This window comes from Macrosteles quadrilineatus, unplaced genomic scaffold (assembly GCF_028750875.1).
Source record: "Macrosteles quadrilineatus isolate MER2022 unplaced genomic scaffold, UCM_ALF_1.0 Scaffold_4__1_contigs__length_99947679, whole genome shotgun sequence".
NCBI lineage: Eukaryota > Metazoa > Arthropoda > Insecta > Hemiptera > Cicadellidae > Macrosteles > Macrosteles quadrilineatus.
In genome coordinates, this window is record NW_026542597.1 from 29,729,118 (window position 1) to 29,756,669 (window position 27,552).

A 27,552-nucleotide genomic window follows, 5' to 3' on the forward strand; every position below is an offset into this window, starting at 1 on the left:
GACATTAATAACAATATTGTACATTAATTTCAGTCCTATTAACTATTTCAATGTTAATAGTGTTTGACTTATTACTTATATCAAAATTGCCTTTTTCTGGTAGACCAAAGTTTTTTTTTTGAGTTCTGAGCCAATGGACATGTAGGGTCCTATAGAGATGATCTGTTTGGTCTAATTTAAAAGAAAAACAAGTTAATAACAATAACCCATACACACCTTGTCATTTCTCTCACAAAGGAACTTGAGCCTTTGTGCTTTCTTGTGCATAAACACTCCGTCTAGGTGGCCAGTCTCTACACTACGTATCTCGATAGCCTTGTTGCCCCAGCCCATGATCTGACCTGTGCCGATGTAAGCAACTGACGTGGGCATCTCTCCCCACTGCAGCACTATGTTCTTCGACACCTACACATCAAGTAGTGGAAACACAAAGTTTAGTTACAAAGATTTTAAAATAGCAAAAAATAGCACTTTGTAATAACTGTAGAGTAGTTTGGAGTAGAGTGAGGTGTAGATAAAGATACCTTCAAACAAATACTCCTAACCTCAAAAACATTAGCTCTACCTTCGACGACTTAAACATTCCTCTGTTGGTTTTAGGGACAAGCCTTTTTTAGTGCATGTGGCAGTGGCATTTTGTTATTAACACCCATTGAATTACTTTTAAGAAAAAAAGTCCAAACCCCTCAAATTTTTTGGGATATTCCAAGGATCAAACTTGTCACATTTTGTACCAAAGTCTGAGTCAATAGACACCAAGTTAGCAGCATTATACCGATACCACAAAACTGTTTCTAAACTGGCAAGATATTGAAGACAAGATAAACAGTTCACATTCCCCTAAAAACATTAACAATATTTTAAGATAATAAAGCCGATACATACAAATCTGAATGTACAATAGCTGTGAGTGAAACATACCTTGCCGTAAGTGTTAACATAGACGCCCTCATTGTCGTAACACAAGAGCAACTGCATGCCGTTGGAGTTGGGCAGAGCCACGATACAATGAGGTGAAATAGGTCCCTGAGTCTGTAAATGACAAAGACATTAACCGATAGCCAAAAAATGTCTAACCGTAAAATAGTTTCAAGTAACTCTTATGTCTACGACAACCATACAAGTTTAACACTAAGGAATCAGTAAAATAATTCAAACCATCAGAAAATTCCAATTTGTTAATTTTGGCAATATAAAGGGCTCCAAAATGGAAAAGTCACACTTTTGAATTGACAATTGTAATAGAAACTCTACCATTTTTTTCAGCAGGAGTCAAGATTTGTAGGTTAGATATGGTTTTGATGACAACATTGTTCCTTGATTTGCAAGCATTAATGTCAGAACTTACTCCAATATTTAAAACTGTAAATAATAATAACAGTGTGTACAACAATATTTAATTATTGTTTGTACTATTTTTAAAAACTTGGTCTAAATGTGTATCCCAGTTACTTACATGTTTTGGCAGGTAGATATCGTAAACAGATGCAGAGTCGAGGTCAACAGCATGAAACCCGTCAGCAGATCCGTAAATTACTTTCAGTCTCGTTCCTTCTTCTACCGTCAGGTCTACCAACAGTGGTCGGTACGTCAGCTCCCCAAATGTCTGTAAAACATAAGCTTGGTATTAAAAAAAATTTAATTCGATAAATTAAAAGTGATTAGTTTAACTATTTAAAACCACAGTTTATCTTATTAATTTCAAAGACGATCAAATTTATCCTACTAATCCTACTAATATTAAAAAAGAGAAAGTTTGGATGTATGTTTGTGACAAGTAAACACGAAAAATACTGGTCGGATTGGGCTGAAATTTGGCATGATGATAGCTCACATTCACGATTAACATATAGGCATATTCTTATCTCAAAAATCCTTTTGGGCTCTGCCCCAGTGGCTCTGCAGTTCTCCATGTTAACCTTATGAGTATTCATATTTAAAGGGAATTAAAGAATTTAGCCAGCTGTTTCAACTAAAAGAGTTGGTTCTATAATATGCAAAAGCATACACAATGAGAACTGTCAAAGTAGGATTGTTAACAGTTATGTTTATGTTTTTAATTTCATGAATAATTTATGATATTTTGAGAATTGTTAATAATCTATCTTTCTCTATTGTGTAGGTGAAGTATAGTAGAACATTATGGCTATGGTAGATGTGTAATACTATCGCATACGGTAAATTTGAGGAAGCAAATTTTCTCAAACCGTGTTTTCTCACATCGCAAACGCAAAGATCAGGTATAACTGCAATAAGCATTTTATACTTATTTGCCAACCCCGTACGAAGAAAGGGTACTCTGCTAGTACCTAATAAAATCAATTCAAATTCTTTATTCACTTATTACAGGAACCATTCAAAATATTTTTATTTAGTATTTAATAGGCCTGGTTTGGAAATAACAATTTTTTCATAGTAAGTTTTCTTTCACTTTTTGAATACAAAAATCTGAATTCTTTAAAATCATGTTTTTGTTGTTAAAAGTTTAGTAGAAAAAAATTGTTGGCTCAAAAACAACTTTTTAACATAAAATCAAATAAACAGCACATATTTATCAAACCTTGAATGCCATAAACTTGTGGTAAGGTTTGGGGGCCCAGGCGTAGATCTCGATACTGTCCTTCAGTGCGATGACCAGGAACTTGATACGTTCATACTTGACGATCCTGAAGTGGACAGCGCCTTGGAGATCTCCTACGTTGATCCATCCGTTCCTCCTCTCTACTTGCTGTAACAGGAAATACACTTATTTTCTACAAGCGCAGGTCTTCACACAAATGTCCTTGATCAAAATCCTGGTAGTAACTACTCTATATGCACTAAAACACATCCAATCAATGAAATCTGCATTTCCCACACTAGGCCAGAGAATAATAGTTAGGGTGTGGTTGCATTTTACGACTCAGCACAAATAAATTAATAAAAAGGCCTTTATTTACAAGCGAGTAATATATTTACATAAGAATATACAAAAATGTCTACAAAATAAATTTACAATATAAATTTTATATTTGTTTTTTTCATTATGGGCTATATGGTTTTGAGCTCTTAAATCACTTGAGGGAGGCCATTGTAAAACCGCGGGTCGAAATAAGAAAAAGACCTTCTTCCAACCTCAAGCCTCACTTTAGGAAAGTGAAGCCTTACAGTCGGAGCGAGTACTACGATGACAGATCTCCTCCCTCTACTTGAGCCTCTCGCTGAGGTAATGAGGCTCTCCCAGCGTGAGCACTTTGTGGACCAGGCAGCAGGTCAGCTTTCTGCACATGTCATCTATTGAAATGAGCTTAGCAGCATCTCGTATTGCTCCCAAACTTGAAGGGATAATTATGCAGATTGATCTTAACACAGAAAGTATCTGAAGATTGTGCAATCGAAAATGTCAATACGATTGCACGATATGATCACAATGTCTGTGTGATAGTAGAAGATGTTCAGGATTTGGCCGGTATAAAAGAGATAGATAATACATCTCTATAACTAATCCTCTACTACTATGAGGAAGCCAATAGAATTACATACATCACTGACACCATCGGTGCGCAGGATCTTGCTCTTAAGCCAAGACAGGTAGTAAACGCGCACTCTGTTCTTCTTGCCACTGACTGTGACCAAGATGTTCTGGCCCTCCAGTACTTCCATCTGTTGGAACCTGCGACGAGAGATTAGTTGGTACACCTTGCCTTGGCCACTTCGGTCCAACAGCATCAGGCCCGTCTCCGTGCCAATCAGGAGGTTCACACCTGGAGACACAAAATGGTTCAGTTTATTAAAATCAGAAGAAAACATACACAGTGCCCCCGAGTTCTCTACTCACATTGTAAGGTATAATTCTTGGACCAAAGACAAACTAAAATTAAATATTTGGTTAACTTTTATTGTTTGTTAAGTTTTAGGTTTTACTTAATTGACATAAAATGCGAAGAACAAAATTTGTATGACAAAATTAATATGTTAATCCATGGTCAATATTTTCCTAGTAATATCTTAGCATATTTTCATAGTAATATCTTAGCATATTTTCATAGTAATATCTTAAGCCATAAAATTTATTATAAACATGATAGAAAAGATCTTTGTAATTCATTCTAGACTGGTGCGCAAATTATTATTTTATAGCCCCAACTACGTGCTTCATACGCACACTCCTACCTGAACAGATGTTGTGTAATTAGTATCTTAAATTGTTTTATTACTGCTGACACTGATTCTTCCATCTTATAAACTTAGTTCATAAATGCAGAGAAAGCTCAATTTTTAAGGAATTGTATATCAAACAATATCTGCGGCCATTGGGTAACATCGCCATTGGAATTTTTTTCACCATTGCAGCAGTACGAACCATAGTTTTTTTACTACTTACTGTTGACTAATTATTAAATAGCATTGCTAATTGTTGATCATAGCCCAATGACAATCTTGCAAATTAATTCAGAATCAATCAATCTAGGATTTTAATTATTAAAGTGAAGCATAAAGCATAAGGTAAGATCGCCATCTTACCCCACAGAGCAGCACACAGGATCTCAGAGTTGAAGCGTTTCTTGTACTTGCGTATCTCAGGAGTGTCAGAGGCGAGGTCGTGTGACGTAGGAGTGACGTTGACATTGACATGGCTCTCCCGTCGAGACTGTCCAGCGCTGAAGCCAAACGTCAGGAACGAACGCTGCTTCTGTAGGGAATAACCAGCCGGCTTATTTACAGCTTGCCGATACTGCAACAATTACAATTTATTACAAGACGATTTATTAATTTACAAACAAGGTTAACGTGAGGTTTAGTTTGATCGGAACTGACGAGGATGAGAGTGGAATATAATCAAACAAAAGCATTCAGTAGTTTGTTTACCCTAGAGACATTGGAAAATGTGTTTTTCTTTTTGAACACTTTTTCTTATATAACTTACAAAATATGCGAAGAATTGGAACACAGTATACAGGGGATGGATAATTTCACAAACTTAAATAAATTTAAAAATATTTTTGTCGGGTAGTTGAAACTTTTTTAAGTATTGAAATGCAGTTTGTTTAATATTCACAGTGAAGCAAAAATAAATTTAAAAACTGGGTACTTTTCAACTACAACTATCTTGACGCCTCTAACTTTTTGTAATAAATGTTATCAAGTTAGGTAAGATTAGTGTATCATATAAAGAATGAACTTAATTTGCAATTATCTTGATCCATGTATTTCATCTGATATGAAACTGGTTTGACTTTGTCTAACCTGACTGAATACAACATAGTAAATGAAGTAAGATAATTGAAAATTACATCAAACTGACTATTAGGATTTTGAATGCTGATTTTTTTAGCCATAAGCCAAAGTATAATTTTTTTAACAAATTGTATGGAAGAAAACTTATTTATCATTTCTCTAAATTAAAAACCTGCCCCCTTTTCCCAGAGAGATATATTTTTTGAATTATTAAGTTCTTCAGGTTCCTTAAGTACAATTTTTGTTCAAAAACCGATTGTAACTATACATATTGTCCTATATATAGAAACAGTATTAGGATTTTATAGGCCATTAAGTTAGTGAAATTTATCACATAAAAGAAAGGTCAGACCAGACACATAAAAAATTGTTTTGATTTCTACAGATAGATGAACACAAATTAGAAAAAGTTTAATACAACACATATTTCAAAACTAACCACGATTTTGACAAATGAGTGCATTTAATTTTCCAACTAATTACAACAGAGATAAGTAGTAGAGTTCAAATAAAAGAGTGTCAAAAAGAGATATTTTTATTAACCCTCCAGTACATGCGCCACTAATAGTTACACCAGTACACACGCAAGGACTAACATTCCGAGTATACTTTTTATACCTTTAACTTTACACCCTCGTAGCTCAGGGCCAACTGACGCTAAGACAGTCAAAACACCGCCATTGTCTTTAGTAAGGTAGTGGGGGAAGGTCGATTGGGCGTCATGTCATTCGCTTGCGGATTCACTTATTGCGGCGCGTGTACTAGAGGGTTAATAATGAAAATAAAATGTTAGCCTACTTGTCTTCTAAAAAGGATTAAAATAATTCACTAATTTTAATTCAACCTTACAATATTCTACAATGTGCAAACTTGTAAATGTATCACAAAAATAACATAAAAGTAATAACTAGCAACTTGCATAGTATTAAAGTATGGAAAAATAAACAAATTCATCTAAGTGGTCACATGATCAAAATAATTTCCAATTAACAAAAACATTTCAAATTAAATATAAACAATAAATACAACCACCAAAAGCTAGAAACAACATCTATGATGGTATGAGGTTGATATTTGTTGAATCCTAGTAAAAGTTTAGTAGAAAACTATGGAATTTATCAAATATTAATGAAATTAATATGAAAAAGACCATGACAAAGAAATACAATAACCAGAGAAATTAGTAAATTTTCAACTTTCCATTTAAGCATAAACTTACAAAAATCTTCAAAAAGAAAAATGTTTTTTTTTTGCACATAATAAAACTAGTTCCTTGTTTACATTTATGAGTTAGGCCTAGCCATTATGGACTGGATGGAATGAAAATATGCATGGCAATCTATTGTCTATGATGAATATGGATAGAATTGTAGGCCAACAATATTCCTATTTAAAAAATACACTGGTGATGTAATTAAGTTTTCTAGCTAGTGATGGACTGATTATGAATTTTTGTCATTTTTTACACGAAAATGGTTACTTTAATCCCTCATACGATTCCGATTTTAGACCAAATTAGAATACACTAAAAACAAACAGGTTTACTAATGGTAAGATTTATCAAATTCTTGACAGAAAAAGTTAGGAATTTTTTATTCGATTGATTTTAAAATAGAGATGTTGTGGATTCAAAAATTCAGTAAATAGCTTGAAAATTTTTTTTCAGTCTTTGATGGGAGAGTTTAGGGTAGGTAATCTCGCAATTCCATTGTGATCACGGAAGTTATATGCTATGTCTAGGCAATAAAAAAATCACAATATTTCTGCAACAAAAGAAAAGCCAGGTAAAAAAAACTGTAATAAGTTATTACCATGATGTCAAATTTATTACAGAAGATCATCATAAATCATGTTACAACAAATGCTAGGGGTGATCAAGATTTTGTTGTCAAAAATGAATATAAAACGCATATATACCCTAATACCTCTGTGTGTTCTTTGGCCTACCATAACTTTTTCAAGGTAATCTTGCCGCTTTATTCCTTATTCTATAATTTACTTGAACAAAACTAAAACAACAAGATTTTGTCTATGTAAACTCAGCAGTCGTTACGTTACCATGAGCACCTAACATTGGAATGAGACGAGTGATTCTTACGACACTACCGTGTACCATGCAACCCCTCTACGTTAGCAAGCCGAGGTGAAGAGTGATCAACAGATGAGATGAGAGCTACCGCAACACCAAGCAACAACGGCTAGATGCTAAAGAGGGAGATACTTACAACATAATGTAGGAACACCTCCGAGTTAGATGGCCGCCGCACAACAACATAACATTAGTACAATACCTCAACACTTGGTTACGTCTGGCTACAACCTCCGTTACTATCACCACGTTTGTTTATAATTTGTTCTTACATCGCTAATGATCGGTTGAAATGTTTTGTGAACTTGAAAAATCCAAATGAGTTGTGTTTCTCATTATTCCAGAATCTCCACTAAAGCTTTACAATAAATTTCACTGTTTTCCAGTTATTTAACAAGATTTTGTGTTGTATTTATAAGAGATACAGATGAATCAACGTGTTATAGCATTGACTATACACATAATCCATAAAATCAAATGGAGCAGTACACATCGTGAATCGGCAGCAATGTTACTACATGCAGTTGATAGATGTCAGCAATATGCGGATGCAACAACTTTTAAAGAGATTATTTATTCATAAAAAATAGTTATCTAGGGAATCAAAATTTAACTGATAATTTAAAATAAGGAATATGAAAACTTGAAAATTCATTACGTACAGTTTTTCTTAAGGGATTAAAAAATTTCGGAATTTTTTTAACACATAACAGAAATCCTCTGTAATAAATAGGTACCGTTCTGGATTTCTAATTTAATTATCTTCTCAAATTTCTTATAACAATAGCACAGTTGACTTTGTGTTCCCTGTAGATTGTATTTTTACATAAAACAATAAAATTATATTTCAACCTTTAATATCTTGGGGACACTGTGGCAGTAAGGAAATTGTAGCCAGCTAGGAGCAAAAGGAAGTTAAAACTATTTACAATAATAAATTATCTCTGATAACTTAAAAACGTTATGAACTAAGCTGATTAAAGATATCATAAGCAATTTGGTTTTTTTTATTTGGTAAATATTTTAATCAATTAGCAATATTGAATGATATAGGCATGAAGAAGCAAGTGCCAAGCATAAAACAAATAGCTTCATAGTATTGTAAAGCATTAGCTCAGAGAGTTTCTCATTTAAAAAAAAAAAATTGTTACCAATGAAAGTTTGTTTTCTCTAAATACAATCATTTAAATAATAATTTTAATTTTTTCAATTTTTTGAACAGAAACAAAATATGAATTACCTTAGATTAGAATAACCAAGGTCAAAAAATAAACATGGTAAAGCGGGATAAAGCTGTACATGAAACAAAGAAATATTTACAGTACAATGTTTTAACATAAGATCCCTCTCATTTTATATAAGACAAAAATAAAATATAATTAACCTACACAGATAAAATAATAAAATAAAGTATTTTAGATGATTGTTTGATTATTTTTGAAATTCATACTTTCTACCAATGTTACTTTAAAATCACAAAAAAACACCATTAGAAAAAACAGTTAAGAAACACAATATTTTAAGAAATTCTAAAATTATATGAGAAGCTCAAGTATGAAGTTATGATGTATTTACGCACCTCCTCGCTGGTGGATTTGTCCTGTCGTTGGTTTGGCGTTCCGGGCGATGATGATGTCTGAAACACAAACGGTCCTTGATTAATTGTATCTCCTAATTACATCAAAATATTCCAGAGACAATACAAAATAATACAGTAAACCCTCTCATATCCGGACTAATGTGGCGCCGGCCGATCCGGATAACAAAAAATCCGGATATGAGAGAAACATTGTTTTAGATGAGAAAACAGCTGTACAACAACTACGGTACTCAATTTTAGTAGGCCTTAAATACGGAAACGTTTGTTTATTAAATAAAACAACGGTATTTTGGTTATAATAACACTTTAATACAACATCAAAACTCAAAAAATATTACGTAATACAGTACAGTACAGTGAAAAAAATGAAATAAAACTGAGAAAAACACTTTAATATAACATCAAAACTCAAAAAATATTACGTAATACAGAAACGGTACAGTGAAAAAATGAAATGGAACAAAGAAAAAGACAAGTAGGCCTACTGTAATGAACAAAAATGCAGAGCTGGATACAGAGTAAAATAAAATTAATCCACGAGAACAGCTCTTACTTTGTACTCACAGTTAAGTTTTGGACAAAAACGATGTTATTGTGGCTTGTTTGGCTCGATTAACACGTTTCTTTGACGTAATGTCTCTCCACCTACGAAAAAGCAGAAGATCGGCTCCCGTTGCTTCTTCTTGTTTCTCGACATAGTCGATCAGCTGTTCGATTGCCTGGAAAGCCTCACTATGCGTCATGGTTGTTTTCTGGATTTCTTCTTCTTCGTCGTCGTCGTCAGGAGCGGGGTCTGCGTTAACTAAGTCTATGATGTCATTGTCAGTAAACTCCTGGATTTCGTCTTCCTTCATCCACTCACTCACTGCGTCACTGTCTATGTTGTCACAACCAGGAACGTTTCTAAAAAGTTGAACGATTTCTTCACCTGTTTTGTCATTGCAGTTTTCTGTTTCTTTTTCTACTTCTTTGTTATATCTTGTTATATCTTGGTCTACTTTGTGGTCTAAAAGCTTTTTCCACGATTTAACCAACGTTATCGGTTTGAGCTCTTCCCAAGCGCTAGAAATCCACAAGGCAACATCTAGCATGTCAGTGTCTTTAAGGCACTCAGAAACACTCTTTCCCACATCCATGCCCTCAATAATGATCGTCAGTAGCTTACGTTGATACAAACGTTTAAGTGTTTCAAGGACCCCCTGATCCATTGGCTGGCACAAAGAGGTTACGTTCGGCGGCAAAAACACGCACTTTATTTCTCCACTTGTTAGTTCATCTGCAGACGGGTGTGATGGGGCGTTGTCAAGCAATAAAATAGCCTTCTTTGGCAAATTGTTTTTTTCAGCAAACTTTTCAACAGACGGGACGAACTGATTGTTAAACCACTCTCTGAAGATCGCAGAATTCATCCAAGCGCTTTTTTGACCTCTGTACCACACCGGTAATGTCGACTGATCTTTGAAGTTTTTAAACGCTCGTGGTTTATTTGATTTTCCAATCATGCAGAGTTTGAGTTTATTGTTCCCTGTGACGTTGCTGCAGGCCATTATTGTAACCCTCTTCTTTTTCTTCTTATAGCCTGGAGCGCTATTTTCTTCCTTGGAAGCGAGAGTGCAGCTAGGTAGCATTTTAAAGTTCAGACCACTTTCGTCACAGTTGTATAACTGGTCCCCGCTGATTCCTTCCTCGTCAAGCAGCTTGTGTAAAAACAGTTTAAACTCTCCCACAGCGTTTTCATTTGCTGACAACTTTTCTCCGCTTATATGAAGCTTTCTGACCCCATATCGATTCTTCCACTTTTCCAACCACCCCTCACTGGCTTTGAAATTGGGATCATTTCCGATTTCCTTATTAAATTGGAGAGCTTTTTCCTGCAAAATGGGTCCAGACACGGGCAGTCCTTTTGATCTACATTGTGTAAACCACAAAAATAACGCTTCGTTCACTTTGTCATTCACGGCTGTTTTCATCATTTTGCACTTTTTTATTCCTGAACTTGATGCCTGGTTAGAACACCATTTTTCTATTTTTTCACGGGATTTTTTCCAGTCACTCACTGTACTAGTCCCCACTCCCATCTCACTCGCTATCTTTTTTGCACTTTCTCCCGCTTGCAAACGTTTCAACGTGTTAAGTTTGTCCTCCATCGTAATGACAATCTTTTTTCTTTTTTCAGCCATAACAACTTATTCGCCTCTAGCACTAGCTTCCCGAAACTAAAACGAACCGTACAAACAAAGACTAGGTCACTGAGGCAAAAAAAAAGCAGCACTGACAACTGACACAAGTGATGAATTGTCGTCGCCGCGCATGAGTAGGGCGTTGGCATGGGTAGGAGGGGCGGGTAGGAGGGGTGGGAGAGGGATTCTATTTTTGTTTCGTGAGTCAGTGACCTTGCCCGCGAGACTGCACGTCGCACAACCCTCCCGGCGCGCCAGCGTTTCTAACCGGCCTACAAACAGCGACTGCTCAGTCAACAAACATTCGCCCTAGAGTGTTTTTTTAATTTTTGCATTTTTTCAAAATCGCGTCCGGATATCGGAGGGTCCGGATATGGGAGATCCGGATAAGAGAGGGTTTACTGTAACTCTATGTAGCATGACAGTGAGTACCAATACATGAATGTAGGTTCAATTAAAGATACACAGTCCATCAGCTCCTATAGTAAGTAGTATCTATCCAATATCCCTCCCTTCTTAAAAAAAAACAATTAACAACAATAGTTAGTGCGAAAGGAGACTTTTGGCTGAGTGGGTAGGTGTTGCTTAGTTTTATATTTTATGGTTTCAATAGGGTTTTCATGTGCCAATAGCTCCAAAACAACATTTCCTTGGTCCTTCTCCTTGGACAAAGTTAATATACACTTTACACTATTTAAAAAGTAAATATACACTCTAAATTGTCAGTTACTTTACCAACACAATCACCAGGCATACTTTCATTGTTGCTTGAGTACAATATATTTTTCACCACACTGTTTTTAGCAGTTTTACATAAGTTAATTGGTGGCTGAAAGTTACAGTTCGGCTATGCTCGAATAATTCAGAAGCGTTCAGCACGGCACAGTGGTGGGGGGTGTTCCTGTTGGTAACGTCTCGTTAGAATTGTTTTATTGTCAGCACTGCCTGGCAACTATTTATTATTATTTTTGCTGATTCCTCAAATTATTTCTTCACATATCCTTAAAGTTGAAGTTGTTTTGACTGTCAGTGTGCATTATTATTGTGGTGAATAGTGGTAATAGGGTATAGTGTGGTGAAAAATAGCGTTCATATCACGGACCGAAATGGTTTTGCAGCCCTCGATCGTTTTAAGTTCTCAACTTCATCTTGAACTTAAAAACTATTTCGAGCTGGCAAAACCTCATTTTCGACCCTAGGTACGAAATATACTATTATAAGAAAACTTTGCAGACTCAAAATTAATGTTAACAGCTGAGATTTTTGAGAAATAAAATCAATAATAATAATACATTTACTTCTTTGGTATTTTACATTTTTACATAGTTGTCCGTTTCAACTGGCCTTTTAAGTTATTTGACTTAGGCCCGAACTCTTGAGGGGCAGTTAAGAGAGGTGTAGTGTACAAACATAGTTCAACTTCCCATCTTCATTGCTTGATCTAATACTTTGACTAGTTATCTGTTATCTGCTACTGAATCACAATACAATATCAACAAGGTGAGTTGTTTTGCCAAGTACCCACCTGTGTGAGAAGGTCGGGCAAAACGGAGCTTGTGCGGGAGCCAGGTGTTGCCAATTGTCCAGGAGAAGAGTCCATGCGGTGGAAATCTCGTCTCTCCTCACGGTTCTGCCAACACGATAGAGATTAACAAGTTGTTTCTTTGCTTTTTAAAATATCTAGAAAAAAATCATCTACTCACACATTTTTTAAACTGCAGGAAATGTAGATGTAATTACAAATTTACTCTTAAATAACAATGTGCCTTTGAAAGACAAAGAAAAAAATATTTGGGGGGAAAAATAATTGAAAATGATAACCGTGAAAAAATATGATTTCTTAATTTTTGTTTGTTTGTCACATTTAGTTAAACCATAGGTAAAACATCCCTTAGTAGATTTCTCATCCTTATGGATCAGCTGAAGACAAGTTTATTGTTAGTCAGTGCACTGTAGGGGTCGTGTTTTGTATACAATTTGTTTCTTGTTATTTCAGTTATTTAAAACTTTGTTTAAACAAATAAAACGATCTAATCGTAAAAAATAACTTGCCCCCTAGTTGTATAACCTAACAGTTAAGCACTAATCATTAAATTAATCCTAAAATAATAAAAACTACATTTTGTCAACACTATAGTTAGGCCGCTTAGAAATCAACCTGCGCGCTACTGCTAACCAATGCTAGGGGAGGTCGCTTTCTAAGCGGCCTAACTATAGAAATCGTGACACTGAACTTGACACGAAAAACAAGCTTAATAAAAATTTACAATGGGATGAGAAGTCTACTTGTGTTGGTTAGCCTATGGTTTAACTCTAACAAAGTATGTTAACAAAAAGCTGTATAAAAAAATAATCTAAGCAACCAATAAAATTAACTCCTATGATAAATTTGTTCAGTGTTAAAATGACAATTTTAATCAAAACATGTGATTTGAAAGCTACTTAACAATATCATACTGAAATACCTAATAATTAGATGAAGACTTATGTTAGTGACATAAACAAGGAAAAATACAAACTTGCAACATACAAAGCAAAGAATAGCCAAAGTTAATTTAAGCAAGCAGAGGTGCAAACAACATAGCAGTGAAACACAACGAATACACATAAAACAATCACACAACAAAACACAAAAAATGTATAGAGTACAACCACATTATTATACAAAATACGTACCTGAGCACATTGTTTCAGTTGCACATTTTTCTGCCTGACAGGTAGAAATAGAGGGAAACAACATCAAACTTTCACTAACCTTCATAACTAACAATACCTAGTGCTCGAGGTACAAACTTTAATGTTTTTTAATACAATGCATTGAGTTTAAAAATTCTGTTACAAAATGGATACAAAAGAAATTTATCATTGAACTCAGAAAAAACTACTGCTACAATAAACAATTTTAATGACCAAGATTATCTTTTATTATCATTTGCACAAGATCAAAACAACGTTTCTGATTTATGACAAAAGCTAAAGCACATTTATATTGCATCATAATTCATAACCATATTCCCTATACAACAGTTTTATGCCTCCAACACTTTTTAATTTCCAGTAAAAATTCTTCTAAAGGTATTGTCTTATTTAAGAATCTGGATGCTTCAGAAACTTTAGATGGTTGCTTTAAGAATTTATACTGGGTGAATTTAAAACAATTATTGACAAAAATATTATTAAGAAATTTTGGGTGAGGTGAAATTCCTAAATGTTTTTGTGTAAAAAGTTGTATTATTGTTGGATGAGTGGAGATAAATAAACTGAAGATGAAGAAGAGGAACCAAATCTGGTAGTTTTCACTGTTTTCAGTTCTTAAACCTCAGATTTTCACCATCAAGAACTGAGTAACTGTGTCAACCGTTTCAACCAGATGTTTGACATTTTTTGTGCTATTCATTAAATTTGTTTAAGTAAGAGACTTTATGACCTACCTGTAAACGTATGTGTTTGGCAACATTGAAAAGGCGAATGCAACAATAACACACAAACCATGCACAACCATGCAGGAGGTCTTGTAGCGATGTCGCGGAGACTTACGCTTGACACGACGACAGCCTCGGCAGAGTGTTAGTGATACAACACATAGACAGAGACATGGTTAGTCACACACAGTAAGGCCAACAAAAACATCTAAACATCTGTTGAACGTACTTATTGCTAGAACAGGGGGCGACAATTGGAAATAGCTAGCTTGTAGGAATACCTTTGAATTGTGGAGTCTTGTATTAATTGTACATATATTTTACAAACAATAATATTTCCTTGACAGAGAGAATATTACGGATGTTAAAAGAAACATGTAAAACAGTGAAAAAATCTCAGGCGAGGATGATTGTGAAAATTTTTATTTTGGTTATTTAACAGGATCCTCTTGTATTGATTTATTTGTATAAAAAATGTGCCAGATCTAAAACTTTTACAGAATTACTAATGTTTGGTATAAAGAACTCTTAACATGTTATCAAAGACCAAATCCATACAATTTAACAAAATGTCTAGTTTATTTTAGATTTATGATGCAGAAAAACAATAACTGTAAGAATATTTTGATTGAATTTATTAACTCTGGTCCTTTAAAATAGTGTTAATTGAAACTATTTGTGCAATTATTTAGCAACATTTCTTAACTATCAAATGTATAAAACTGAAAATCACATAATTGAAATTTGATTTTATCAACAGTGTTGCCCTCATTGCTCTCTTAGAAGTGCCAGTGGAATCCCAATTTCTGAGCTCATAGTTAGCTACGGTGGACCAAATTCCCAAGTCTTGAATCTTGAGCTTCCCAATATATGGCACTGGAACGTGAACCACCTGCAGATTTTCAGCAGGAGCTGTCTTTTCAAACGAGGGCTCTTCCAGGTTTTGGAACTAGCTGGAAGCACTTGCAACAAATACACCTCCAGGTGCTTGGAGTTGATGCTTTGGAAACTTGGTTTGTAAGATACCCTTAGTCTCTTCACCACCATTTATACTAGTTCCAAGGTATCTTGAGGAAAGTCTGAGGAGTAATCTAATATCTGCTCTTTCACTCACTGTCAGAAGGGATAGGTATTGGGTGCAAATCACAAGATATGCGACTGGGTTCAATCAGCAGAAACAAACTTTTTGCCATCACAGTGCTGTTCTTCTTATACAACTGAGCCAGGTCTACACTTAAATAGTGTAAACAAGACTCCATTATTTCAAATATGGCTTCCTTTTCCTCCCGTAAAAAAGAAATATCAGTGCTGGGGACTTGACAGAGGTAATATGTACATAGTTGCTCTGCTCAGTGATTGTATTGGCAGATCACGTATCCGTCCAGTGTGGAAAGAGACACACTTACAAGTACATCATTTCCTGTGTCAAATATTGAGAATGAAGTACTGTGGAGCTTCTAAAGGATAAGCAGATATGAAATAAGTCCTGTATTCACAACACAGGGTGGCTAGTGAAACCACATTGCCTGACTTTTCCCTGACAATTCCATGATTTTTTTAAACTTTCCCTGATCAACAAATTCAAAATTACAATTTTAATACTAACTAATTCTTCAAAAGGACTAATCTTTGTCTGACAGATAGCTTATGTTTTTTTACATGAAAAAATACATAAAATCTATAGAGACAGGCTCTAGCTTATATTCAAACTTTGCAACTTGCCTTAATAAAATTAAACTGAGTTTGATAAGATGATATGCAGTTTATAACAAAATTTTATTTTATTGTACAAAAACACAAAATTTATTTGTACAGACATATTTTTTAGTTTTCACTCACACGGCATACGTACTCTCACCAGATCGACCTTTCCTAACAATTATTATAATTATTTTAAACATTTTAAAATTTTCCCTGACTTATGACAAAATTCCCTGACTTTTCCAGATATTTAATATTCCCTGATATTTCCAGGTTTTCCAGGTCACTAGCCACCCTGCAACAGATTCTCTATAGCAGGCTGTTTCTAGGACGGTACCTTCAGTCTCTCAACGGTCTCTTTAGTAGATTTCTTTTATGTCAAAGGGAATGCCACCAGTCAATTGATATGATTTCCAATGTTCAGGTCTTGGGCTCTGTTTGCAAGCTATATTAGCTCTTCGGTTGCAGGATGAATAAGGTTGTATGCATTAGGTAATAGTGATATGGTAGTAATGATGACTTTTTATTGGCTGATGCCCTTGGGTATTGCATCTTGCAACTGTACTGAAGCCGTCAACAACTAGATGATAATAGATTTGTGCACAATGATCCTTATTTTTGCACAGTAATCCTTATTTTTATCATCCAGTTGATGATGGCTGCAGGACAGTAGCACAGAACCTCACCAATGAACAACATCACTTTCTTCTGCATTCTGATCTTGTTTCAAATAACAACTAATTATTAATACTAGGGGTGCCCTAACACAATTTGTTACAACAGTTTTTAGAGATATACAGAACTTTTATAAATTTGGGTACAGTAAATTGCAGATATACTTATTGTTTTCTGCAAATATTTTTGTGAATTTAACTCCTCAGTTTCGTTAATTATTGGAGAAAAAAAATCTAACGACAACAGAAATTGTTTTCATTACAATTAAAGGCAATGTGGTTTCTGAAGGGCTCATTTTTATTCAAGGGATAAGCTTTGTTAACAATTTAACATCAAATGTTCTCAATGTTAGTTGTAAGGACAAAAAAAAAGTTCTTTTAGGTCTGCCAGTGCCCTTCACAGAATAGACTATCAAATCTTATTGCAAAACGTTGAAGTGAAGACAAATTTTTTGAAATTCTATGTAAAAAAAATTATAGAGAAATTAAGGAGGAGTTGCGACCACAATAAAACGACTTCTTGTGTTTTATATAAGGATATTAGTCCTGAATAGGAACTAAACTGCGCTTAAGTTATTTGAAAGTTATATTTGATAGTTGACTACTTATTTTACTAATTATTTGATTGATAAGAAACTTCAATAACAAGTTTGACTTGATCCAACACTCAAGGCTGTGACGATGATTTTTTACCAGCGTACATCCTCACTAAAGGGTATAAACAACCATGTAATTTGTGAGCAAACACGTGCCATGTGAATCTCATGTTGCAACACAACACACACTTGTGAACATGGACTTATCCTCCACCTCATACGTAAACACAGCTAACAAAAATATCTGGGCATCCAACAATCTCAGGACCAAAAATATCAAATCGAGGCAGTTTTTTTTTTTTTATCTGAACATTAAAGAAGATTTACTATCTAAAACTGTCAATAAACAAAAATAAAATGATTTGTTTCCGTTTGACTTGATTATTTTTATGAAAATAACCATCCGAATTATTTCCAAGAAACACAAAAGTTGTTAAGCACATATTTTTAATATTTAATGGATGGGATTGAGTGTGTTTTTACCAATAAAAAATCTTTAATAAAACATAATTACACTAACAATAAAACATTAAACAGTTCCCAAAAGTTTGTGTCAAGGTAAAAATAAATTAAAATATTTATAAAAAAAACACTCTTTTTGTTCAAATATTCTATAATAAAGCTAATTTTGTGGTTAACATTTACCTGTACGATGACAACTTCAAGAGAAACCTTAAAAATAACATTACAGGCAAAATTACTTTGAGTCTTTGACTATATACATAAGTTGAATTGAAATCCCATTCCTGTATTAAATCTGCGCACGGGTCTCCTCGTTAACATTTAAATAAAATAAGCTATCATAGTGACAAAATCTGAGGATAAATGAAATTTGAACAGCAGCTTTTTCAGAGAAAGACTTATTTTTTCAAAAGAGGAGAAACAAAAGCGCCAAATGATTTAAAGTCCTTTAGCCAGGTTGGACTTCAGTTTGTGTTTATTTTTAGTTGTACTTACTTGGGAGGGAATGAACATCACGTCCTCAGTGATTGGATGCCGAGATATAACGTCACTATTACGAGTAACCTATCTAACTACAACTAATTTCATGAAATAAATCAAGTGTATGAATTCTACACGGCTCAAAATATGAATAGTTAACAAAAGAAAAGGCAGAAAGTTTAGTTATGCATGTTAAGACATAACCTTACCAGTGACTCTTAAATAGTTGAATACAACTGTCATTCTATAGTCAGTTGTAATTTATTTGTGTAATCGTGTAGCCCTATAACTTATTTCAAGAAATCAGCAGATATCTAAACTAACATTATCCAGCAGTAAGTACGTTCAACTTGTTCTCGCACATTTTTTAGTAAAGTCCAGCACATGTTTCTGATCAATTGATTTTTTTACAAATATTACTTCAAAACTTTGTGCATGAAACAGAGCACATAACTAATTACTGTCAAAATCTTGTCAAAATTTGTAGTTGTTAGAGTTGTATAAATTGAGTAAAATAAAAAAAAGCTGAAGGTATAAGTTTATGGTAATGAAATACATTGGTATTAACTTTGCTGTTATTTACTATGAACATGTTAAAAACATTTTTCTCAATACACTATATTGCTTAGTTTATTTATATTTTGTTTAGAATACAACATTGTAAAAATCTTTAAAACAAAGAGTTTTTTTTACAAGATAAAAGAGTTGTCCCTGAGCTTGACCCCAATATGAATGGAGGACCGGTACTTCTGGCACAGAAACATACTACTATAACCCAGAATGCCAACCGCATGGTAAAAGCATTAAGTGTTTTGAGAGAGCTTTGCCTGTCAATCGTAGGCAGCGCCACCAGCGTTGCTATGCTGAGTGAATGGCAACGCTGGTGGCGCTGCCTACGATTGACAGGCAAAGCTCTCTCAAAACACTTAATGCTTTTTACCACGCGGTTGGCATTCTGGGTTATAGTAATATGTTTTCTGTGCTTCTGGTCAGCGTGTCTCTCAGACCTAGCCGGGAAAGCTCCATATACACAAAGGTATAAGGAGGTTGGTTAGTTATGACATTTAACATTTTGAGCATGTTCATAACAACCCTTAGGGAAATAATATGAACATTTGGGGTTGTTCATGTTGAATTACCAATTAAATCCTTGTGCAAGAATTATACTAATGTTATGCATGTTAAAGTTTGTGTGTTTCTTTGTTTGTTTGTAAGAATATAATTCTGTAAGTGTATACTTTAAATTTATATTTAAAAATTTACAATATGACTTTTAAAATAAACATCAAACATAAGATATTTTTAAAATTGGGACATTTTTGCTTTACCTAGACAATTTTCATTAAGTTTGGTGAAACAAAGCTAGAATTCAGACTTATCTAGTACCTACGTGATGTGCAATCAATTTCAAATTATAACTTTCAAATTATAATAAATCAAAACAATTTGTTAGTTTGTAGACACTGGAGTTATAAAAAATGTGCAAGAACACCAAATCTAGAAACTAACCGAAAGTAAAGTAATGAAAGAATGTTATTTTAGACACGATCATTGTCAAAGATTGTCCAGACAGTTATTTGGTAAATAAGGAGAATTTAAAGGGAATAGATTTTTCTCTAAGTACTTATGATTGATATTAACATTTTAAGAGTTTTAAATACTAAATATTTCAGGAATCCAGAGAATAAGGGAAAATAAATTAAACATAAAACATGGATTTTAAAGACAAACAAAACTTATGATATAAAATGTTTTCTTAAATAAAGTACTAGTTTTAATTTGAGTGTTTTATTTTTATTTTACTGTGACAGATGTGTATAATGTAATTGTATTGAAATTTTAAAATGTTTACAACTTTTTGTAAATGAAATCTTAATTTAAAGTGAAATTGATATAGTATCTACATCAACAATAACTCTCTAGACAATTTCTGACAAAAATGTTTAAACACTATTGACAGTAGAATTTATGTTGAAAACAAACTGTTGTTTTAGTGCCATAACACTATTTTGCACTCTTTTTTGAACCAATAAAAAATGAATATATCACTATGCATTATGTAAGCCTTGATTTGAATGTAACAATAAAAGCTATAAATAAAATTCTGACAAACTAAACTTTTTCAAAAGTAATCGCATGAAACTATTACAGAAAATGTTAAACTGCAATATTAGGAGAACAGCATACTGAAGAAGAAAAGCTAACTGATAATAATCATAAATGACTGAATAATTTATGAAATTCAATACAGTAGAACCTTGATTAACTGTCACCAACAAAACTAAAACTGCAACGGTTACAAGAAAATATGGAAAATAGACGTTCAGTGAAAAGTTTTAAGATTGTAACTTTTAAAGTGTTTTATTTTCTAAATAAAAAAATATGTAGGTGGTAATCAATGCTTCAATATATACCAAAGTAATTCTATACGAACAAAGATTGGAGTACTGTAAATTCAGAGATTGCCATAAAAAAGTGTCGAAAATTAGAAGATCAAGTTGTAGCGCAAAATTAGAGTTACTAAACCACCATTTTGGGAAACTCCCTTTGCATGAAAATGGTTGATGTAGAATATTGCAAAATAATGTCCCCTAGTATTGTGTCAGACTCCAATCTTAAAAAAAAAAACTCATCAACATTTAGGAAAATCTCCGGTTTTTAGATTCAATCAGTGGGTTTTGAGATTCAAAACTTCAAAAGAAGTTTAATTAATTTCTGTCGAGGATTATTATGTACAAGGATAGGGATCAGCTAGCTTAGGTAGATAAGAGTCCAGATTAGCTTTGGTAACACAATTTCCAGTCTTCTTTCTTCTCCATTTGGGACAAAATATTAAGTTTTATTGTTTTGTGTTTGTTACCAAAGCTAATCTGGACTCTGTCTACCAGGTAAGGTAGCTGATCCATATCCTTGTACATAACAAGCCTAATCAGCCAATTGGCTTTTCCTTAATTTATATATATATATTTTTTTTTTGTAATTCGTAGGGGTTTAGTGTATTAGTCACATATTCACTATTTCAAGGTCAGGTGTTGAATTTCATTGAGTCTTGATTGCGTGATAAACATTTGATTTTTACCTGTATTTTTTGTAACCTTAACCAGAGAAGTAGAAACTTTTTGGGTTCAGGTATTGATAATTGAAATTTTTGGATTTGACATCACTAGTGTCCCCCTTAAAAGTTCAACTGTGTGCTCGGTGACTAGTGGCAGTTAATAGAGGTTTTCCTGTTGATTTTATACATTACTCAAAATAAAAGTTGCAAAACAATTTCTTAGAAGTTACAGAAAAATCAAGGCGAGTCAGATTTAACGAGTCTACAGCACCCCGGACTAACCTGTCTGTCTTGCGTGCTCGTAGCTGTCTCAGTGATTGGCCGCGGATTACGCTTCCTCATTCTCTCCGCCTCCCTTGAGAATCTCATTTCCACGTCGATCCTCCGAGCCTCCAGATTCTCTCGCAGCTCCTGTCGGGACTTCTGCAACACTATATCTCCCTCCGTGCGTTCGCGTCTCGGCCTCACTGGCTGCCACTCACCCCCACTAGAGGTCAGACTAAAGTCCGTCAAAACCGGTTCGCCCGGTTTTGGACTTGTGTACTTGCCAACAAGCCCGGCAACGTCCGAGCCTCGTCGAGAACTAGAATTGAACGGGTTCTGCCGAACGTTCTTGTTCTCTAAAAATACGGCTGAGTGCCTTGAAGAGGGGAGAAAAAAGTCTGAGTTTTCCCTACGGAACACTCTAGAACCATCAGAGCCGTTTCTTTTGTGCCCGTTTTCCTTCTCCTTCTCTTCCTGCTTCACCTTTTCCTCGGCGTCGCCTTTCATGCGGTCGAGCCGTTGCAAGATGTGCGTCAGGTCCCACTTCTTCAACAACGACTCCTCCTCCTGTTTTTGTCTCTAGTGCATACAGTACAAGTGCATACATAGAGTGTACAACAGACAACAAGCACGCGCAAGCACACTAACAGACAGACATCGGTGGTTAGCTCGTAGGCTATGTACAGAACCAACGGTTAGTCAAATTTCACATATGCTACAGGTCTCAGATTTGCAGATGTATAATGGTATTTACTACATATGAAAAGAAAATGTACATTGCAAGGTAGTCTTGAGAAATAGGATTAAACGATTATGAAGTAATGCATGAAATTTAAAATTACATGAATTGAAATTCAAATGGTATTGTAGTTTCAAATTAGTAAGAGTAAGTAGATTTTGAACTGCAAGTTACAACAACCGAAAAATAATCAACTAATATACGAAACACCTTTAATCCCCCTTCCGGTAAACTATTACATATCAATATAATACCAGTACTAAAATGGAAACCAGAAAAGAAACAGAACCTTTCCCAAGTAGAGAAACGGGTTACATAATTTTTCCCATGAAGCCAACCACCAAAGCCGTTACAAAACTGGTACAAATACGGTAATTTGCTAACATTCGGGTTTGGAGGTGACTTACCCTTCTCATGACCAAAGTTCGGTCCCCACTCTCCTCTTCATCGGGGGTGGGAGGTAGGGGCCGGTTGGGGGCTCCTCCGCTGGTCACAGGAGCTAGACACACCACTTGACATGTAGCACATTTCAGAGACCAAATTATTACAAGCTTTTTGGATAATGGTGGTTAAATGGTGAAAACAAAAAAAGATAAAAAAATCTAGAGAGAGTTTTTAGAATGCTCTGCTTGCCTGGGAGACAATTATTTGTCATATATAAACCAACACCTAAATACCTCCTAACCACAACAAGCTAAAAGACATAGGTGATTGGTGAGATTTGAACCCTGACCATCAAAATATAAATCACCCCTTGCTTGTTCTAACACCCAGACCAGTTGCCTCCCTCAGAGGCAAAGAATGAACACATTAACCCTTAAGCATGTACTCTAGTTTTTTTTTTACGCTGGAGCGCGCACGGGGTAGTGAAACCCAAATAATAATGAGTATATAAGAAAAGTTTTTGATATTTAGCTCTTTAAACTTTAGACCTAATATCTTTATTCATTTTCTCATATTGTTATGTAAATTTTATGATCCTACCATATCCTTGGTGAATGCAAATGGTGATATTGGTCATAATAAAAATGATGAAGGAGCATTGACACACACAATAACAATTAAAATTTAAACAAGCCAAGCACCCTAGATTTAATGATTTCAACAGATCATCTTAGACATACAACAGCTAATGCTAAAAAGGGGTTACAACCAAACCTTTTGATTAAAAAAGAAATTCTTTGCCTATAAAAGAAAAGGTGGTGTAAAAACTCTGCTTTAATTTTAGTTTGTTAAAAATTAAAATTAAATAAACTTTGACCAAAATATGACAAGGTTTATAATTGAAGGCATTTTTGTAAATATCACAAAATTTTCAAATTTAATCAATTTTGTGATTTTTATGAGCGTTTTCAGGAAAAATCATAGTACTTATCACAATGTGTTAATTATAAATTCCCTTCACAAAAGTATTACAAATGATGACTTACGTTTCACTTCATGGATCAACCCGCTCTGAGCTGCATCAGCCGGCCTGTAAGGAGAAAATTCCGGGCTGCGTGTTAACAAATGATAGCGTTGTTGAGCCATATTAAAATTAAACAGTAATAAAAACCATATCTACAAGAAAAGTAGGCTTCAAAATTTACTGAAATGAATTTGTGTGATAAGAATCCCTATGAGAAAAAAAAGGTTAACCTTCAATTAATTGGACAATAACTTGTCCAAACAAAAAGAAACTGAACAGTGCTTGGACACCCAAATTAATTACCCAGTGGCCAACTTGTGGTTTCTGAAATTCTTTTCAATAATTATAACAGACATTATAACAGATAAACTATGCATCTTATGGATAACTCTTGACAAAAGTTCTCTGATGTCACGATTTGCTAAGTGGTTTTGGGATGCTGCCTTAAAACATTGTATTTCATGCGTGAATCATCACTAGTGATTTGTTAATATTGTTTTGGGAAGATCATTACTGAGAAAAGAACAGACCAGGTATATTAGAAAACATAATTAAACCATGTGTTTGATTTATTTCAGTAAACGGAAACAATGATCTTTTCAGGGTCATTCACCATTAGGGTTAAAGGTAAACAAATTGTAATTAATAACTGATTATTTTATTTGTGTATTGTACTATAATAGTAGTTTTACAACAATCGCGTAAAGATAGTATTAACGACACGAGTAAAAATTGAAGGTACAAAAGCCTTGGCTATTGCCTTAAAAACTTCTATTTATTTATATTTTAACTCATATTTACATGAGTTGCGTACACTACTTTACCGATGAAAGTGTTTTAATTATGGTTATGTTTTGGTGGGGTTTGGTTAGGGTGTTTTCATGTATAACCTCTCATTGTCACTGACAATGATGCAAGGAATCATTGTACCAAACACTAATTGCACCAGACGCAACAGATGGTCATTGTGACCATTGTTGTAAAAGTGCTGAGAAATATTGCTTATTTTTTATTTGGTAAATAAGTGTACTTTTTCATTTTATTTTATTTTCACTAATTAGGCCCTACATGACTCGATACGAATTTTTATTACTTGTTTCAGTAAATTACAGTATGTTCATCTCTTTTTCTGGGTAGCATATACAGTAGACCCCCTCTTAACCGACCTCGTATTAACCGATAATCGGGTTATCCGCCTTCGATCGTAAAATAATACAGTTTGTTTTAACCGACCTTGCTTTGAGAGCAGCTCGGTTTAACCGCCGCTTTCTTGGAATCTCGGCATTTCCGCTCCCACGCTGGGCGATGAGAACTGAACCATACGCTTATCTCCACAGGATATGACTAACAATAAGTTATTTTGTGTTGATCACAAAAAAAATAGCATAGCCTATTGTCAGTTTGTCATCATTGTTCGTAGCTCGAGCACATCTAATCTGATTTGTTATCTGTGTGGCAAATGTAATAAACATCTTAAAGTGCGTTATGATTTTGAAAACTGATTATCTTATCGCCGGAGTAAACAAACAACGCAACTTGTAGGTGAAGATAGTTTTTGTGCCTCGAGCCTCCAGTGAGAGGCTATAAATAAACGTCCTGTCTTGTAACAAAATGGTCGCTTGTATCTTTAATGTCGACAAAAGGTTGTGTACTGTATTACGATGTATTTGGAAAGCATCAATTAATACATTACAGTACTAAAGTTATTAAAATAGGAATTTTATTGACTCTTGCCTAGTATTATAATATATTCCACTGAAAGTAGGCCTATTTGACTTAACCGTGTTTTGTGTTCTGTTTATTTGTGACTTTTTTACCAATATGAAAAAGGAGATAAGAGTAGTTTATTTTATAAATAATGCAAGTATGATTTCAAAATAACGATTATATATTTCCAAATGAATAGCAATTCATTATGTTATAATTTTAGGGATTGCCCGTTTTAACCGACCTTTTAAGTTATCTGACCTAGGTCCGGGTCCCATTAGGGTCGGTTAAGAGGGGGTCTACTGTAATTGCCAACAGTCATTCTAAAAGCTAGGCGAATTTCTCAAAAACACTTTTGGGAGGGTGAGGATAAAATAGCTGTACTTGAGCATTTGCACGCTTTCCCGAGCGCTTCTTGAGCTCTGAGCCCTCAATTAATTACAATAATTAGCCAGATAAAACCATGGAGGAGCTTTTGAATAAACCCCTAGATTTTTATCAGCAGTTTCTAAGCAAACCAGGAATAAATTTGAGTATGGCTGGTTCTAGGGGTCATCCTAGTCTGTTTTGTGAATGACATTTTATCACCTGCCCTTAAACTTTATGTTACAAATGGAGTCTGTATCAGTTACTCACAGAGGCTTAGGAGGGTCGCTGGCCAGCAGTGTGCCGTCATTGGCCTGTCTGCCTGGCCCGGCTCCTCCCTCTTCCTCCTCCTCATCACTATCGTCACTGTCCGAGTCCAACACAGAGGTGGCGGGGGGCCTGGTAGCTCCGTTCTGTCTGCTGCCCCCTCCCCCACCACCTCCTCCACCTCCACCACTGCCTCGTACACCTAGCTCGTTCAGTTGAGCTGCCAGCATGTCTAGATCCTGTCAATACAACAGAGGTTAGCCTGTGGTTGAAATGCATGCATTGTTGAGTGATAGCAGAGTGATGATAAAAAGCAATTAAAGTAATAACACAAGAAATTATAGGCTATGATAGAATGCGGGTAAAATATCAAATTAATTGTATTAACAGTTTTTTTACACTGGCTTTCCAAACAGTAAACTCTTCTAAATCTGCTAAGTATAATTGTTTATGAAATGTCTTAACACTTAATAATTAGCTGAATTGTACATGGTCGTCTCTGTAGTTGAATTTGTTTTACAAATTTGTAACCCCATAAGAAAAGTATGGAAAAAAATTATTTGTTTGTGTTACAAACAAAAGAATAAGCATTTTTTTGCTGCAAAAACTTATACCATTTCTTCGACGATATTTAAAATACTGGATCATAGTTTTTTTTTACTTGTTGGCTTAACAATGTTTCAGAAAACAAAAAAATGTAAAAGGCAGTAGAGAAAAAAACAATTGTAAAGAAAAAAAAAGAGTAGGGCTAGTGAGATAAATAAAATAAAAACGGTTCGGAAAGAGTCTTACCTCTGGTCTTCTCGGTGGCAGCTGCAGGACAGGAAAAACATGAAAAAAACAAACGAAAGGTGAACAAGCGGTGAAACAGACAAGGGCAGAACTGAGAGGCAAAGCGGAGCATTCAACAGTGGTTGTTTGGACTTTACACTTACAGCCTCCCCCTCATTTCAGCAAACCTGTAGGTATTGTGGATTTCTATTTACACTATTGAACTTGTTAAAATACAGTACCTCATTAAAGGGAATTTCCGGTTTACACTTATAACTGTTTGAATTCCAGAGATAATTCATGTTTTGTTTTTACCACATTTTATGAGGATAAAAATGGAAATTCTTTTCATGATTTTGGTAGACACTTGAACTTTGTTAAGAAAAAGTACAGTAGAAATAAGCTGACTGATATGAGGTCTAACTAAAAAGAATCTACCCATCCCATCAACTTCCACTTAAGCCGTCTGTTGATTATTTTAGACGGCCTCTCCCACCAATCTCTATTCTAGTCAAGTGAACATCTGATGAGTTATACACCACAGACTCGCAGCA

General features: G+C 34.5%; 1 protein-coding gene across 4 annotated transcripts in view; it reads right to left on the bottom strand.

Annotated features, from left to right (window-relative positions):
* LOC128993521 (misshapen-like kinase 1) overlaps window positions 1-27,552 on the bottom strand; it is a 72,327-nt gene that overhangs the window by 5,368 nt on the left and 39,407 nt on the right. Inside the window, exons 12-24 of one of the 4 annotated variants that reach the window (XM_054417481.1) lie at window positions 27,020-27,040; window positions 26,231-26,466; window positions 23,910-23,953; window positions 22,887-22,978; window positions 21,759-22,319; window positions 12,612-12,716; window positions 8,886-8,942; window positions 4,504-4,714; window positions 3,523-3,743; window positions 2,561-2,728; window positions 1,457-1,606; window positions 922-1,032; window positions 217-405 (exon numbers count right to left, since the gene is read on the bottom strand). In XM_054417481.1, coding sequence (XP_054273456.1) covers window positions 217-405; window positions 922-1,032; window positions 1,457-1,606; window positions 2,561-2,728; window positions 3,523-3,743; window positions 4,504-4,714; window positions 8,886-8,942; window positions 12,612-12,716; window positions 21,759-22,319; window positions 22,887-22,978; window positions 23,910-23,953; window positions 26,231-26,466; window positions 27,020-27,040 — 2,166 coding nt within the window. Of the gene's footprint in view, window positions 1-216; window positions 406-921; window positions 1,033-1,456; window positions 1,607-2,560; window positions 2,729-3,522; window positions 3,744-4,503; window positions 4,715-8,885; window positions 8,943-12,611; window positions 12,717-21,758; window positions 22,320-22,886; window positions 22,979-23,909; window positions 23,975-26,230; window positions 26,467-27,019; window positions 27,041-27,552 lie in introns of all 4 variants that reach the window. The other 3 variants (XM_054417482.1, XM_054417480.1, XM_054417483.1) reach the window with 3 other exon arrangements.